Consider the following 19,015-nt stretch of genomic DNA (forward strand, 5'->3'; position numbering starts at 1 on the left):
GTGATGTATGGGACATGTATAGAGCGTTGACCAAAGTATTAAACTCTGACTAGGAAATTGTGATTTGTAATATGTGTGGAAAAAGTTCTGAGCACTTTGGTTGGCCAGCATAAGCCTCCAAACCATTGCGTATGAGTGTTGGAGGCTTAAGTTTTTATTTTTCCTCGGCCATATTATCAGATTCAAATCTAAAACCAGAGATGAGTTGCTATGTGAATTTTGAGCCAATATTCATTCTTTTATGCAGAATGCATACCAAAAGTAAATGCACACTTATGGCCGATATGTAGAACAATAGTTTCGGTATTTCGTTTCGCTCGCTCAACAACTACTGCCAACGCTGCTGGCTCAAGCGGCCAAATTCAGATTCATGCGTTCTAATTTAATGAACACAAATTGAAATATTACCATAAAAGGTCATCTTCAGGCCTAGCAACCGCACACCATGATTCAAAGGTCCCACAATGATTCTCTTGCCATTCGATCACGATGATGATGATGATGATGCTGGTGGTGATAACATGTAAGGACCATCATAGCCTTGTTCTAAACTAACTGCACAACATGTTCCCACTTTGTGTGAGCGGTGTAAGTACCCTTTGGTTGGTTACTTCTGTTGGCGTCGGTGGTTGGCTTCGGCCAACTGTATGGGATTTCTTTTTTCGTTTTTCCCTGATTGTAGATGCATGCCTAGTTTTTGCTGCAAGCCCGATAAATTGCAAATATTTTGCATATGAAAAAATTTGTTGTATATTGTGTCGTTGCCACTGTTGTTGCAACCATAGTTCTAATTAACTCCCTGCTTGTTACTGGTGCTGATGATGCCAGCAACTGGATCGCTCATTGTCTGTAACGTATGTGGAGTGGATAACAATGCATTGAACGCATGCGTGCGGCAAATTGTATTGGCCATTATGGCCCCACACATTGCCGGATGTAAGAGATCGTGCTTACAGCATTTCTTTTAATCATTTGTGGGATGTGATCGATTGGGGAGTATGGAAATAATTTGTTAACCATTTGTAGGGTTAGGGCTTTATAATAGAGCTACGAGGATATCCGAAAATCCGGTGGTGTTCTCCTCCTAAAACTGGCGAAATTTGTAAGGTACTTTGCCATGTAAAAACTTCTCCCCAAAGAGGTGTCGCTCCGCGGCACGCCGTTTGGAATCGGCTATAAAAAGGAGGTCCCTTATTATTGAGCTTAAACTTGAATCGGAGTGCACTCATTGATATGTGAGAAGTTTGCCCCAGTTCCTTAACGGCATGTTCATGGTCAAATTTGCAAATTTGATAACGGAGCTCCTTTTGTAATCCAGTGATAAGGAAGTGCCTTGGGTCGACACCTCTTTGAGCAAAAGTTTTTACATAGCTTACCACATTCTGACACTGCACAGAAGTCATACGGCGAAGTGAGGCAAATGCAACATTAGGCAACAGCTTACTCCACTCTAATGCCGCAATTTCTGGAAGAAACCTCTGCAAACTATTGTATTACCAACTCCTGGAAAATGCCCCGAAATCCATGCTTTGGGTACCAAGAGTCTGCTCTGAGTAACCGTGGTACGACCAGGAGTGACGAAGTGCTACTGAAGACAACCGTTAGTCATACAGAACAATCCTGTACTCAATAGAAAAACTCCTAGCGAAGGTGAGATATTGGGAGGAGAAGAGAAATGTCTATTCTGCAACAAAAAGAGAAAAATTAAAAGTCGAGAGTGTGGGCGAACTGAGATATTTAGGTTTGATACCTAAATTCTACCAAAGATTAAAACATTCCTGCAGAGACAAAAAAAAACAAGGAAAAGCATGCCAAGTTTGGCCGGGCCGAATCTTTGGAACCCACCACCATGGATTCTGCTAAAATATGGGAGCTATATCTATTTATAGACCGAATTGGACTGTACTTGGCGCAGTGGTTGAGAGTCACAACTGAACTCTACAAGCAAAATTTCAGCCAAATCGGACAAAAAATGGGAGATCGGTTATCATGGGAGCTATATCAGTTTATTGACTGATTTGGACCGTACTTGGCTCCGTAGCTGGGAGTAATAACAGAATACTATGTGCAAAATTTCAAATCGAGGGATCGGTTTATATGGGAGCTATATCCAAATCTGACCCGATATGGCCCATTTGCAATCCCCAATGACCTACATCATTGAAAAGTATCTCTGCAAAATTACAAGCGGCTAGCTCTACGCGTTCGACCGCTATCGTGATTTCGACAAACGGACGGTCGGACGGACATGACTAGTTCGAATCAGAATTTCGAGACGATCAAGAATATGCATACTTTATGGGATCCTAGATCAATATTTCGAGGTGTTACAAACGGAATGACAAGATTAAAAACAAACGCAATGACAAGATTAAAAAACTAGTAACAGATAGAGATACAGATATGGAACAAACTTTTTTTCCAGCTGCTACGTAGAGTATCCGATATTGGCTGCGACGAGGATACCACACTAGTAATATCTGTTGATAATATAAAATGTAGGCCATGGAATGCAATCCTACATTCGCCTAACGGGACAAATGTTCTGTCATAGCCAATTAAAGTAAAAAGTAAAGCTATAAAATGTATACCGTCGGAAAAAGAATAACAAGGCTGTAGGAACTGATGGGTTACCAGCAGAACTATTTAACACTGGAGGCGACAGGCTGATGAGATGTATGAGTCGTATTGTCAAACTATTCAGATGTGGAGAGAATATTTTAACCAGATACTGGTTGTTATTGTTGTAGCCAAATTTGCATGTGGGGGTGGCGATCCTCGTGAAGCTCTTTAAGGGGGGCAAGCTCGTTCCGATCTATACGATTGATCGCCTTGGGGACATGATGGCTATTTGTTATTCAAAGGCGCAAATATCTCGCCTTGTCGTATCGAGCATCATTGGCACTTAGTATTTAAGCAATGGTCGGGGCCAATCGGCCTCTTACTAAACTCTCCAATCTATATCGTTGATTAGCCGCGACTGCAGATGCAGATACTCCGTATGGGGCATTCCACTAACCGCAACATGTAGACGCTTCCGGTAGCTTCCTGCAAAAATTCTCGTGAAAACAAAGAACACCCCACAGATTGGATCTCAAAGTTCTAGCCTTTGTGATGATCATAGTTATCCCGTGCCGAGCCAAGCTACTGTTATTCGATGGTGGTGGCTTCAAGGATAACACAGAACCAAACTATAATGATGGTATAGAATGAATACCGGAATAAGGTCTACGTAGCAGTTACCAGACTAAAGAAAAACAAGTACAAGCGTGCTAAGTTCGGCGGGCCAAATCTAGACCATGGACCATGGCCACCATGTATCGCATTTGTCGAGTTCTTTTCCCGGTATCTCTTTTTAGACACACAAAGGATAAAAGAAAATAAATGTTATGCTATTGGAGCTATATAAGTTAAGGTCCGATGCGGACAATAATTGATTTGAATGTTAGAGACCATTGTAGAAATCGTTATGTAGGGGCTCAAGAAGTAAAATAGGGAGATCGGTTTATAGAGGAGCTGTATCCGGCTATAGACCGTTTCAAACCATATTTGACACTTATGTTGAAGGTCATGGGAGAAGCAGTTGTACAGTATTGATTTAGGATTTTTCGGACATTAATGATGCGATTTTGAGCTTGTTTTTTGAAGAAAAACCATAGGAGTTGCACTAATTCGAATTTTTTGCCATAATCTTCAATACTGTATGCTCAGTTCGAAAAATTTTTCCCCATCAAAAATTTAAAATTTTCATAAGGGGTTAGCCTTTGCTAAAAAAATGTAAAAAAAAAATAAAATGTGAAATTCTACGTGATTTTGTTCATTGTTCGAATCTTCTTCGAATTTCGAATTGCGGAATGCTCAAAAATTTTCGAAATTCGAAAAGGTGAAGGAGTTACAACGATTTTGGGCTTGAAAACGACCTTGAATTTTTACACCCAAAAAAAATTGGTTTCAGCGATGTTTTTCACAGAAAGCTTTACAGTATTGCTTCGTGCAGCACCTCTATGGAAAGAGATTTTCGGCACGAATCCAACGGTGTCTGAAAAAATCTGAAGATTGCAAAACTAATGAAGTTACAGCACTTGCAAACTCTCCCTGATTTTTTTTTATCATTTTTCGGATATTAATGATGCGATTTTGAGCTTGTTTTTTGAAGAAAAAACATAGGAGTTGCACTAATCCGAATTTTTTCCCGTAATCATCAATACTGTATACTCAACTCGAAAAATTTTTTCCCATCAAAAATTGCTAATTTTCATAAGGGGTTAGCCTTTGCTAAAAAAATGCAAAAAAAATAAAATGTGAAATTCTAAGTAAATTTGGTAATTGATCGAATCTTCTTCGAATTTCGAATTGCGGAATGCTCGAAAATTTTCGAAATTTGAAAAGGTGAAGGAGTTACAGCGTTTTTGGGCTTGAAAACGACCTTGAATTTTTACACCCAAAAATATTTGGTTTTAGCGATGTTTTTCACTCAAAACTTTACAGTATTGCTTCATGCAGCACCTCTACGAAAAGAGATTTTCCTCACGAATCCAACGGTGTCTGAAAAATTCTGAATATTGCAAAACTAATGAAGTTACAGCACATGCAAACTCTCGTCGTTTTTTTTGAATTTTTCGGATATTAATGATGCGATTTTGAGCTTGTTGTTTGAAGAAAAAACATAGGAGTTGCACTAATCCGAATTTTTTCCTGTAATCATCAATACTGTATACTCAAGTCAAAAGATTTTTTCCCATCAAAAATTGCAAATTTTCATAAGGGGTTAGCCTTTGCTAAGAATATGCAAAAAAAATAAAATGTGAAATTCTACGTGATTTTGTTCATTGTTCGAATCTTCTTCGAATTTCGAATTGCGGAATGCTCGAAAATTTTCGAAATTCGAAAAGGTGAAGGAGTTACAACGTTTTTGGGCTTGAAAACGACCTTGAATTTTTACACCAAAAAAAAAATTGGTTTCGGCGATGTTTTTCGCAGAAAGCTTTACAGTATTGCTTCGTGCAGCACCTATATGGAAAGAGATTTTCGGCACGAATCCAACGGTGTCTGAAAAATTCTGAAGATTGCAAAACTAATGAAGTTACAGCACTTGCAAACTCTCCCTGATTTTTTTTATCATTTTTCGGATATTAATGATGCGATTTTGAGCTTGTTTTTTGAAGAAAAAACATAGGAGTTGCACTAATCCGAATTTTTTCCCGTAATCATCAATACTGTATACTCAACTCGAAAAATTTTTTCCCATCAAAAATTGCTAATTTTCATAAGGGGTTAGCCTTTGCTAAAAAAATGCAAAAAAAATAAAATGTGAAATTCTAAGTAAATTTGGTAATTGTTCGAATCTTCTTCGAATTTCGAATTGCGGAATGCTCGAAAATTTTCGAAATTGGAAAAGGTGAAGGAGTTACAGCGTTTTTGGGCTTGAAAACGACCTTGAATTTTTACACCCAAAAAAAATTGGTTTCAGCGATGTTTTTCACAGAAAGCTTTACAGTATTGCTTCGTGCAGCACCTCTATGGAAAGAGATTTTCGGCACGAATCCAAAGGTGTCTGAAAAAATCTGAAGATTGCAAAACTAATGAAGTTACAGCACTTGCAAACTCTCCCTGATTTTTTTATCATTTTTCGGATATTAATGATGCGATTTTGAGCTTGTTTTTTGAAGAAAAAACATAGGAGTTGCACTAATCCGAATTTTTACCCGTAATCATCAATACTGTATACTCAACTCGAAAAATTTTTTCCCATCAAAAATTGCTAATTTTCATAAGGGGTTAGCCTTTGCTAAAAAAATGCAAAAAAAATAAAATGTGAAATTCTAAGTAAATTTGATAATTGTTCGAATCTTCTTCGAATTTCGAATTGCGGAATGCTCGAAAATTTTCGAAATTCGAAAAGGTGAAGGAGTTACAACGTTTTTGGGCTTGAAAACGACCTTGAATTTTTACACCCAAAAATATTTGGTTTTAGCGATGTTTTTCACTCAAAACTTTACAGTATTGCTTCATGCAGCACCTCTACGAAAAGAGATTTTCCTCACGAATCCAACGGTGTCTGAAAAATTCTGAAGATTGCAAAACTAATGAAGTGACAGCACTTGCGAACTCTCCCTGATTTTTTTTATCATTTTTCGGATATTAATGATGCGATTTTGAGCTTGTTTTTCGATGAAAAAACATAGGAGTTGCACTAATCCGAAATTTTTCCCGTAATCATTAATACTGCGCCCTCTAGCGACTCAAGAAGTGAAGACCCCAGATCGGTTTATATGGCAACTATATCAGGTTATGGTCAGGTTATGGACCGAATAAAAACCATATTTGGCGCAGTTCTTGGAAGTCATGACGAAACACGTTATGCAAACTTTGCGCCCTCTAATGGCTTAAGAGGTCAAGATCCAAGATCGGGTTATATGGCAGCTATATCAAAACATGGACCGATATGGCCCATTTACAATCCCAACCAGACTACACTATGTCATTAAAATTTGAGTCTAAGTACCCATCGGGCCGCCCCAATCCCAAATCTCTCCCAGACAGACATATTGGACGTTCATTTCAATATGGGGCTCAAATGAAAGGTATTCGGGAGTAGATTTCGAATCTGGCATACAAGATCAGATCGAAGTATAGGGGGTCATGCCAATCCTCAAAAACGCCATTAGACCCATTATGACTATATGATACCGATTTTTTGGCTGAACTGATTTTTATTAAATTTTCATATATTGTATACGTTTTTCTGGGAGGAAACATAGGCTTTATTATTTTTAGATATCGGGTGAAGGCGAAGTGGTCTGATGGGCACAATAAGGGTATCAAATGAATGGTATTGGAGACCATAACATAACATACAGAACAGGCCCAAAACACCCTCCAAACGGTTCATATTTACCGGCCATGACAATATGGGGCTCAAATATAAGGGATTTGGAAATGCAGCATGAATTTGATATCCATATTTGAGTCAAAATATCTGTGGTGCCATCCCTCCCATAACGAGATCATTACCCTAAGGAAGAACATTACCACCAGGAACCGAGAAGGAGCAAATTCTCACACATCAATGAGTGTTTTCCAATTCAAGTTTAAACTCAATAGGATAGGACCCGTTTTTATAGCCGAGTCCGAACGGCGTCCCGCATTGCGACACCTCTTTGGGGAAAATTTTTTAAATGACCATACATGGCATTGTTTCTCACAAATGTCGCCAATATTAAAAGGGGATAAACACCGCTTTGTACGATGTTCTCTCCAGGATTCGAACGCGTTCAGCGTTATAGGCTACAATGGCACGAATTCGATATCCGCATTCAGGGCGAAGTGTCCCCACCCTAAAAAGAACTTAGACAGTTAAAGAAGGCGGAGCGGGCCCAGTTCGGTTAGTTTATTATAAAAATCGAACTGAAGTGTAGGTTACTACAGCCATACTAGCGCATATCGGATTGAAAAAATGTTATGGCAGCTTTATCTAAATCTGACCAGACATTGATGAGATGTTTGCACACAAGTTGTGCAAAATTGGAAAAACTATAACCACCAATGCATTTAAAGCTCATATCATATTGTAGATATAAAAGGGAGCTATAACTTAATCTGAACCGATTTATCACAAAGTCGCGGGACTTCGTCCTTAGGCCAAAAATATGACCTCTACAGCAATCCTAGAACTAATACCTTTACCTTGATCACAACAATACATACATAGACAGACAGAGAGACAGACCGACGGATAGACTTGATTTCGAACTTTTTATTTACAATTCAAAGTTGAATTTATACACACTCGGAAATATTGGGTTGCCCAAAAAGTAATTGCGGATTTTTCATATAGTCGGCGTTGACAAATTTTTTCACAACTTGTGACTCTGTAATTGCATTCTTTCTTCTGTCAGTTATCAGCTGTTGCTTTTAGATTGCTTTCGAAAAAAAGTGTAAAAAAAGTATATTTGATTAAAGTTCATTCTAAGTTTTTTTAAAAATGCATTTACTTTCTTTTAAAAAATCCGCAATTACTTTTTGGGCAACCCAATATTTTCCCTTAGCAATAAAAGACTTTGAGCATAAGCATTACTTCCTACTACCGCAATATAAACTTTTTCACAACTGGCATTTCTCTGGCATTAAATAATCATATCATAATAAAATTACATAATGCACTTTTTATTGTCCCCAAAGGGACTTTGTGCAAGACAACAAAAAGGTTAAGCGCACGTGTTTGTATTTCCGACAGATATTTATGTGACTACAAACAGTCTATGAAAGCATGTCTTGTAATAATTGTGGGAGGCAATTGCAATGAGTATTCGGAAAATTTCTTTACAACAATATTTGTCATGTTGTGGCAATTAAATGAAAATATGTTTTATAGCTGCTGTTGCCGAACGAACGAGAAAAAAGCTAGAAACAAAGGAGTTATGTTCAAAACGAATTTAGAATACCCTTGCACTACGCAGATATTGCTAACCTGATGTACAGTGAACGTCAAAATAAAGTATATGGTACAGTAAACGTTAAAAAAACAAAAACATTTAAACAATATATGAAAATAAAGAAGTTTCATTCTGGAACAACGTTCTGTTTATTGATTAAAATAAGCTAAAAGTATTTGGCCAGGCAAAAACCTGTAAAACTATAGCCTTTGTATACTTTATTTCGACACTCACTGTAATTAATTCTCCCACATAAATATTTTCAGGTTTTGCAAAGGGAAACAGCCTCCTTCCTATGGTGATAAGTTTTAAAATTAGAAAATTTTTGTGCAAAAATTTCTTGATTTCTCTACTATGTTGCACAATAACATAGCAATATTAACAACAACAACAATTGACAATTGTTTTATCTACAGGTTTTTTTGTTGTTGTTGCAAAGTTTACAAATGCAATGCAATACATTGCTGCTGACAAAGTTCAAGTTAATATCCGTGCTCATATTCTGTTATTGGCTGCAATTGTAGTTTGCAGTACAATTGCCAGCCATTTGGTGGGACCACCGCCAAAGGTATAGCAACTATGCACACTAGTCCTATGGCGTCTTTCTTCCTCTCATATTTTTCTATGCCACATATTATTCAACATCGATCTTGGCAATTGCTGCTGCTGTTGCTGCTACTCCCTTCTTGCCTCCCTTCTTATTGTTGTTGCTGAGTTATGCGTTAACATTTTTGTTATACTACTACCACATATTTTCCTTTAATTTTCTCCACCTCAATTTCTATGCATAAGACGAAGAAAAAAGACCAAACATGAAAATTATATTTTGCTTTGGGGTTTTCAGTATTTGGTCACTCTATGCAAATCGATGTTGAGGTGATACCATGGCTGTGGTCACTAGTGGCCCAAGTATTGCTTAAGCTTGAAAACACACAAGAGGTTCATGGGAGTGATATTGAAATATGACCATATACTGCTATGCCCTAACCTGAGGCACAAATATCAGGTTTACTATATAAAAATTTCTATTCGATAGATGATAGAAACACAAAATAATTTCTAGCTGGCATTGGGCGAGGTAGGTGTAACGAAAACCAGCCAACCAAGATATGAATGGATAAGAATGAATAATAAAATATCGAAAATTACACGTAAAAAAATACGTGAAACTTAAAAACTAGTAAAAAGGCGTAAGGTTGGCCGGGCTAAACTTTGGATACCCACCACCTCGGGTATATACGTCAAAATCCGGTGAAAAATGCATATCTTGTGCCCCATAGCAGCTATATCGAAATATGTTCCGATTTGGACCAAATACTAATAAGTACAAGTCATTGTTCAATTGTGTATAACAAAATATTGGTCTTTTAAGTAGCTTTATCTGAAAATAAACCGATTTGAACCATGTCAAAAAGTCTAACATAAGTCACTGTGTCAAATTTCAGTGAAATCGGATTATAAATGAGCCTTTTATGGGGTCAAGACTTTAAATCGAGATATCGGTCTATATGGCAACTATATCCAAATCTGGACCGATCTGAGCCAAATTGAAGAAAAATGTCGAAAGGCCTTACACAACTCACTGTTCCAAATTTCGGCGACATCGGACAATAAATGCGCCTTTTACGGGGCCAAGACTTTAAATCGAGATATCGGACTATATGGCAGCTATATCCAAATCTAGACCGATCTGAGCCAAACTGCAGAACTTTGTCGAAGGGCTTAACCTAGCTAACTATCCCAAATTTTGGCGATATCGGACAATAAATGCGCCTTTTATGGGCCCAAAACCTTAAATCGAGAGATCGGTCTATATGGTAGCTATATGCAGATCTCGATCGATCTAGGCCAAATTGCAGAAATATGTCGAGGGGCTAAAGCTAACTCACTGTCTCAAATTTCAGCGAAATCGGACAATAAATGCGCTTTTTAATGCCCCAAAACCTTAAATCGAGAGATCGGTCTACATGGCACATATATCCAAATCTGGACCGATCCATGTCATATTGCAGAAATATGTCGAGGGGTTTAACTTTATTCACTGTCTCAAATTTCGGCGACATCGGACAATATATGCGCCTTTTATGGCCCCAAAACCTTAAATCGAGAGATCGGTCTATATGGCAGCTATATCCAGCTCTTGATCGATCTAGGCCAAATTGCAGAAATATGTCGAGGGGCTCAACCTAACTCACTGTCTCAAATTTCGGCGAAATCAAACAATAAATGCGCCTTTTATGGCCCCAAAACCTTAAATCGAGAGATCGGTCTATATGGCACCTATATCCAAATCTGGACCGATCCGTGCCATATTGCGGAAGTATATCGAGGGGCTTAACTTAGTCCCCTGTCCCAAATTTCGGCGATATCGGACAATAAATGCTCCATTTATGGGCCCAAAGCCTTAAAACGAGAGATCGGTCTATATGGCAGCTATATCCAAATCTGGACCGATCTGGAGGAAGAAGGATGTCGAAGGGCCTAACACAACTCACTGTCTCAAATTTCGGCGACATCGGATAATAAATGCGCCTTTTATGGACCTAAGACCCTAAATCGGCGGATCGGTCTATATGGCAGCTATATCCAAATCTGAACCGATCCAAATCTGAACTGAACACCACAGGTATATATACAATCCACATTTCGATAAAATTGCAGCAGTATCTATGAATCCATAGCAGTACATAAGCAGGCACGAACGTCGAGGGCCCAACACATCTCACAATGTCGAGTTTCAGCAAAATTGGACAATAGATGCCGCTTCTATGGGCCTTAGAACTTCAATCGGAAGAATGATATATATGGCAGCTATATCCAAATAAAGGCCGATTTGAACCACATCTGACACGGATATCGATCACAGGCTATCTGATACAGATATCGGTGGCCCTTAGATAACTCACTGTGCCAAATTTCAGCGTCATTGGGTAATATATACGGCTTCTATGGGTGTTACACATTAAATTGGGAGATCGGTCTACATGGAGGCTATATCAAGATATTGTCCGATCTAGACCATACTATTTACGGATGTCGGGGGTCCTAAATCAACTCACTGTGCCAAATTTCACCAAAACCTGGTAATAAATGCGGCTTCTATGGGCCTTAGAATATAAGTCGGGAGATCGGTACATATGGCAGCTATATACAGGTATAGTCCGATCTGAACCATACTCCGCACGGACGACGAAGTGTTTAACACATATCGCGTAGCCGATTTTCAGCGAAACGGGAAAATAAATGCGGCTTCTATGTAGTCGTTGTTGTTGTGGTAGCCACATTTTCATGTGGAGGTGGCGATCCTCTTCAAGCTCCTGTAGGTGAGCAAGCTCGTTCCGGTCCAAAGGACCGATCGCCACGAAAACAGGGTGGACATAGGTTATTTAAAGGCGCCAATAATCCGCCTTGTTATATCACGCATCATACACACTCAGTATTTGTGCAAGAGCCGGTGCAGCCCGGCCTCTCATTGAAACTCTCCGCTCGATACCGCTGATTGTAGGCGACTGCCATTGCAGCTACTCCGTATGGAGCATTTCACAATCTGCAACCTGTGGATCGGTCCTCAATGTCCCACCCTGTGTGGTGCTCACAACTAGCCCGTGCCGGGATGAGGTTGTTGTTGTAATAGTGTGGTGGGTTCTATCCAGTGTGGTCTCGTCAACTATGTGACACGCAGTGGAATAATATTCAGATCTGTCAGAATGACGCTCTTCGAACTGCGAAGAGGGACAGAACAAGGCCACAAATGTCGGACCCGTAAACTTGCCCGTTATATGGGACACAACAACAAACCAGCGGTATGAACTCGCTGTATAGCTTCATCTGGGTAGTAACGGACCTGACTGTTATCCCCATATATTTCATGTTGGGGTCACTAGCGCCAGGCGCAGGCGAGATTGGACTAGGAGCTGAAGAAATCAAATCCGAGAATCGGCCTATATGGGAGCTATATCTGTATATAGACCGATTCGGATCATACTTGGCACGGGTGTTGAATGTTATAGCAGAAGTACCAAATTTCAGCCAAATAAGATGAAAATTAAGGCTTCTAGGGGCTCAAGAAGTTAAATCCGGAAATCGGTTTCTATATGAGTTTATTGTCCGATTCGCCTCATATTTGACGCTGATGTTTGAAGTCAGAACAGAAGTCTTTATGCCAAATTTCAAGCAAATCAAATGAAAGCTGTGGCTTCTAGGGGCACCAGAAGTCAAATCCGGGGATGGGTTTGTATGGGGTTATATCAGTTAATAGACCGATTCGGACCATACTCGACGGGGATGTTGGAAGTAAGAACACAAGTCCGTTTGCCAAACTTTAGCCAAATCGGACGAAAATTTAGATCTCTGGGGGCTACAGAACTCTTAAATGGGTTTCAGTCTATATCGGGGCTATATCCAAATCTGTGCTAATATGGCCATTCACTCCCCAACGAAGTACATCGATAAGAAGTATCTGTGCAAAATTTCAAGCGGGTATCTTTATTCTTTCGAACACTATTATGATTTCGACATACGGACGGATGGACATGGCTAAATCGAATGTCAAGACCATAACGAATATATATACTTTAAAGGGTCTCCGGTCATTTTTTCTAACTATTACAAACGGAATGACACCCATCCTAAGGTGATGGGTTTTAAAACCTTCCTTTTTAGATATTTAATCGAAATTTATTGTCTATATTGTGATGTAAAGTTTTTTCCTTATATCAAACTACAACATTTTCTGTTCTCTCCATTTCAGGTTCTCCACCTTTAACTGGCACCGGAGTGGTCAAGGTTATTGTCCAGGATATGAACGACCATAGCCCCGAGTTCGAACGTCAATCATATCATGCCAGCATACAAGAAAATCTTCCAATTGGCAGCAAGGTTATACAGCCCCATGCCTTTGACAAGGACTCTGGACTCAATGCAAAAATACGCTTCACTCTGTTGGGTGAAAAACTGGAAAGATTCCATTGCAATGCTGAGACTGCTGAAATAACAACAGCCTATATTTTGGATCGCGAAGAGACTTCCATATACTATCTGACTCTAATGGCACAAGATAGTTCGGCTACCGAGCCTAGGGCTACAGCAGTGAATCTGACCATAACTGTAACAGATGTCAACGATAACATGCCTAGATTTGAGAGTAATCAATTCCAAGTGAATATACCCGACAAAACGGATGTCAATGAATTTGTATTCGGAGCCTGGGCGCGTGACAATGATGAGGGCGACAATGCTTTGGTGATGTACAACATCAGTGGCAAAGATTTGCAATATTTCCAAATCAATGCCAAGACTGGAGTAATAAAAACCCAACGAGCTTTGGGTGCGGATCTCAATAGGCAGTACTCGCTGGTTATACATGCCTACGACCAAGGTGTGCCAGCAAAATCTTCCCAAGCAGAATTGGTTATCGCCTTAAAATCTGCTTCAGCCTTTCCCACATTCAACTACATGGCCAACACTCAGTTTATGCTCTCGGAGGATGTAATGCCGGGCAAGCGTATAACCACCATTATGGCTTCTTCACCAAAAAAGGGAGCTGCTGGTAATATCAGATATTCCATAGCTGGTGGCAATTTGGGAGAAGCTGTGCGCATTGATCCCTCCAATGGTGTGGTAACCATAGGCAAGGACGGTTTGGATTATGAGTTGGCCTCGCAATATGAAATTTGGTTAGAGGCCTTGGACTCCGACAGAATTCCTCTGCGCAGCGTCATATTATTGACCATCAATGTAACCGATGCCAATGATAATGCTCCAGTAATGGAAAAATTAATCTACAACAGTCAGATAATGGAGGAAGAAGCCCCACCTCAGACAATTGTCAAGATAAAGGCCCATGATCGTGACTCCGGAGACAATGGCGAGATTTCTTACCGCCTGCTCAACGACTATGATGGAATATTTGAGATTGATAGCGATTCGGGAGAAATTTTCACCACCATGCGTCTGGATCGTGAGGAGCTGAGCCATTACGAGCTGACAGTGGAGGCGGTAGATCAGGGCATGCCTCAAATGACTGGCACTGCCACAGTGCTACTCAACCTAATGGATAAGAATGACAATCCTCCCAAATTTACACGCCTATTTTCGGTAAATGTCACCGAAAATGCCGAGATTGGCAGTTTTGTTATACAGGTCACCTCCATGGATTTGGATGAGGGTGTAAACGCCAATGCTTTGTATAGCTTGACCGAAAATCCTGGTGAAAAATTCAAACTGGACTCCCTGAGCGGCAATATAACGGTGGCCGGTCATATAGACCGCGAGGAACAGGATGAGTACATATTGAAGATCACCGCCTCGGATGGAGCCTGGCGATCCGATACTCCCATAACCATAACCATACAAGATCAAAATGATAATGCCCCTGAGTTTGATCACACCTTCTATAGCTTTAATTTCCCTGAGCTGCAGAGATCAGTGGCTTTTGTGGGCCAGGTGGTGGCCAACGATAGGGACAAGCATGGTCCCAATTCGGTTATTTCATATTCGCTGCAGCAACCCTCCGATGTTTTCACCATAGATCCCGCCACAGGGGAGATATTCAGCAAAAAGTCCATCAAATACAAACACTCCCAATATGAGGCCTCGCCGGAGAATGTCTACACTTTGATAGTCATTGCCACGGATAATGGCAAGCCGCCTTTGTATTCGGAATGCATGGTGAACATCAATATAGTCGATGCTAATAACCATGCGCCGAAATTCGAAAAATCCCTATATCTCTCCCCGGTGCCGGAGCATGCCCGTGTGGGCCAGAGAGTGGTGAAAGTGCAGGCCCATGACTCCTTGGATACTGGAGTAAATGCTGAGATACACTACTCCTTCTCCGAGGGCAATGGCACTGGCTACTTTGCCATTGGCACTCATGATGGTTGGATTTCCTTGGCAAAATCACTGGAGGTTTCCCCCAACACCCAATTTTCTCTGCTGGTAAAGGCTGCCGATCATGGAGTACCCTCAAAAGCGGATGAGGCTAAAGTAACCATTATTGTGACAGGTGAGAACTACTATACGCCAGAGTTCTTGCCACAAAGCTATCAAGTCATAGTGCCCGAAAATGAGCCCATTGGCTCCACTATACTTACACTAACGGCCAATGATCGCGACGAAGGACCCAATGGTATGCTACGCTATGCCATTGCTGGCGGCAATGAGAGATCAGAATTCCGCATAGATGCAGAGACGGGAGCCGTCATCATTCAAGAACCCTTGGACTATGACACCATACAGGAATATCATTTGAATATTTCTGTGCAGGATTTGGGTTTTAAACCCAAAACCGGCATGGCCCAGTTGACGGTTATTCTCACGGATATCAATGACAACCCTCCTTTGTTCAATCAATCCCAATATCATGCTTTCATTGCGGAAAATAAGCCACCCCAATCGTATGTCTTCAAGGCCATGGCCAAGGACAAGGATTCGCCCAAGAATGCCATCATACATTACTCCATAAATGGGGGCCCCGACAAGGCCTACTTTAACATACATCCTTCCACTGGCATTATAACGTCGGCGGTGCGTTTCGACTATGAGGAAAAGCAGGAGTATGTGCTACAGATAATGGCTGCCAATCCGGATTCGCAAATGCACAGCATGTGCCGCGTTTTGGTTCACATCAAGGGAGTCAATGAATTCTTTCCCCAGTTCATACAGCCGGTCTTTCACTTTGATGTCTCTGAATCGGCAGAGGTGGGCACTGCTGTGGGCTCCATACAGGCCACCGACAAGGATGCTGGTGAAGATGGCGATGTCTACTATCTGCTGGTGGGTGCAAGCAATGGCAAAGGTTTCTCCATTAATCCCAATACCGGTTTTATCTATGTTTCGCGCCACTTGGATCGCGAGACCCAGAGTCGAGTGGTCTTGACTGTGTTGGCCAAAAACTATGGCAGCATACGTGGCAATGATACCGATGAGGCCCAGGTCATCATTTCCATACAAGATGGCAACGATCCACCAGAATTTTTGAAATCTCTCTACACAGCCAGTGTATCGGAAATTGTGCCCATGGGCACCAAAATTACCACCGTTAAGGCCGTGGACAAAGATGTGCGTCCTCAAAACAATCAATTTAGCTACTCGATAATCAATGGCAATGTGAATCAAACCTTCAAAGTTGATCCTCAGACGGGAGAAATTGAAACCACACGCAAATTGGATCGTGAACAAATACCGGAATATAACTTAGTGGTGGGTGCCATTGATACGGGACTGCCTGCCCAAACGGGCACCACTTTGGTGAAAATTGAGTTGTTAGATGTCAATGACAATGGACCTACCTTCCCCGCCGATGGTCTGGTGGGTTACATACAGGAGAATGAGCCGGCTGGCAGCACCATTATGACTCTAAGTGCCACCGATCCTGATCTGCCACCCAATGGAGGACCTTTCACCTATCAACTGATCGGAGGTAAGCACAAGTCCTTCATAACCATAGACAAACATTCGGGTTTGGTGAAGTCGACACGCAGTTTCGATCGTGAACAGACACCCGAGCTGGAAGCTCTTATCGAGGTCGAGGATAATGGCCAGCCCAGGCAAAAGGCCCAACATAAACTGCTCATTAAGGTTTTGGATCAGAATGATAGTCCTTCCTCTTCACGCACTGTGCATGTCATTCTAAATGTCTTCAATGATGACATACCCCTGGGCAAAATAGCCGATGTCCATCCTAATGATGCTGATATCAGTGGAAATTACAGATGCCGCATTATACCCAATACACAATCAAGCCCCATGGGCTTGTTGACCATACCCAGTGGCTGTGATTTGCATACCACTTATCAGACCTCAATAAACAATGGTTACTCCTATTCCATATCGGGCAATGATGGCAAGCATGGTGATGTGGTTTCCACGGTGACAGTGGGCTTTCAGAGTTTCGATAACAGCACCATTGCCAATTCGATAACGGTGTTGGTGCGCAATATGACTGCCGATAGCTTTCTGGCCTCCTATTACAGGCAATTTGTGGAGGTAATGAAATCCGCGGTGGATTCCAGTGATGAGCTTATGGTATACAGTGTACGCAATACCACCCGAAATTCTACGGATCTGGAGATTTTGGTTGCTCTACAAATGTCAAATAAAGGCTATCGTTTGCCTCACTATGTGGTAGATCGCTTGAGTAAGAAACGTGAGGCCTTGCAGAGGCTTTTGAAGACCTCCAATGCGGTGGTGATTGGCTTTGATCCTTGCTCCATGGCCAGAGCCTGTGAAAACGGCGGCCTCTGCACCTCAGAGAGACGTTTGCATGACACTCAATCTTTGAATATAGTGGACAGTGAGTCGTTGATTTTTAGTGGTCCCTTGGTGAGTCATGACTTTATGTGCAAATGCCCCGATGGCTTTATGGGCCAGCAGTGTGACAAACGTCAGGACCCCTGTGCTCCAAATCCCTGCCATGGTAATTCGCAATGTCGCCGCATGGGCTTTGACTTTCAGTGTGTATGCCCCAGCAATCGTGAAGGTCGTTTCTGCCAACAAGAACGAGGTGATGTTTGTTCCAGCAATCCCTGCAGCAATGGTGGCTCTTGTCGCTCTAGCCCCGATGGTTCTTCCTTCTTTTGCCTTTGCCGTCCTGGCTATCGTGGCAATCAATGTGAGCATGTGGCTGATTCATGTCGCCCCAATCCCTGCCTTTATGGGGGAACTTGTGTTGCCCTTAAACCCGGCTATAAATGTTCCTGCTCTGATGGTCGCTATGGCCGCCATTGTGAGAAGTCCACCTATGGCTTTGGTGACCTGTCGTATATGACCTTTCCCTCTTTGGATGCTGCCACAAATGATATTTCCATTGTGTTTGCCACCACAAAACCGGATGCTTTGCTTCTCTACAACTATGGCATTCAATCTGGGGGGAGGTCAGATTTTGTGGCCATCGAAGTGGTGAGAGGAAAGGCTTTCTTCTCGTTTGGTGGTGTTCGTACTGCCATAACCACTGTGGTGGTGGGTGGGGGTAGCAATTTGGCCAATGGTGAATGGCATAGAGTGACAGCAACCCGCAACGGGAGAGTGATGTCTTTGAGTGTGGCCAAATGTACGGAGAATGGAGATGCATGTGACGAATGTCGACCAGGAGATGCCACATGTTATGCCGATGATGTTGGGCCCATAGGGTAAGAAACACTAATAAATCTTTATTTTTTTTTAATTTTTATTTTAATTTTTTTTTCATTTTACTTTATATTTTATTTTTTTATTTTGTTTTTATTTTATTTTTTATTTTATTTTTTTTATTTTATTTTATTTTATTTTTTTATTCTACTTTTTATTTTATTTTATTTTATTTTATTTTATTTTATTTTATTTTATTTTATTTTATTTTATTTTATTTTATTTTATTTTATTTTATTTTATTTTATTTTATTTTATTTTATTTTATTTTATTTTATTTTATTTTATTTTATTTTATTTTATTTTATTTTTATTTTATTTTTGTTATTTATTTTATTTTATTTTATTTTTATTTTATTTTTTTTTTTTATTTTATTTTTTTTTTATTTTATTTTATTTTATTTTATTTTTTTATTCTACTTTTTATTTTATTTTATTTTATTTTATTTTAT

At 40.5% G+C, this 19,015-nt stretch overlaps 1 protein-coding gene across 1 annotated transcript in view; it reads left to right on the forward strand.

Annotated features, from left to right (window-relative positions):
* Window positions 1-19,015, forward strand: part of LOC106090770 (cadherin-related tumor suppressor) — a 101,552-nt gene that overhangs the window by 77,406 nt on the left and 5,131 nt on the right. Inside the window, exon 7 of the mRNA XM_059365441.1 lies at window positions 13,186-18,565. Within this exon, the coding sequence (XP_059221424.1) occupies window positions 13,186-18,565 (5,380 nt within the window). The remainder of the gene's footprint in view (window positions 1-13,185; window positions 18,566-19,015) is intronic.

The sequence above is a fragment of the Stomoxys calcitrans genome, chromosome 3 (genome assembly GCF_963082655.1).
Source record: "Stomoxys calcitrans chromosome 3, idStoCalc2.1, whole genome shotgun sequence".
Classification (NCBI taxonomy): domain Eukaryota; kingdom Metazoa; phylum Arthropoda; class Insecta; order Diptera; family Muscidae; genus Stomoxys; species Stomoxys calcitrans.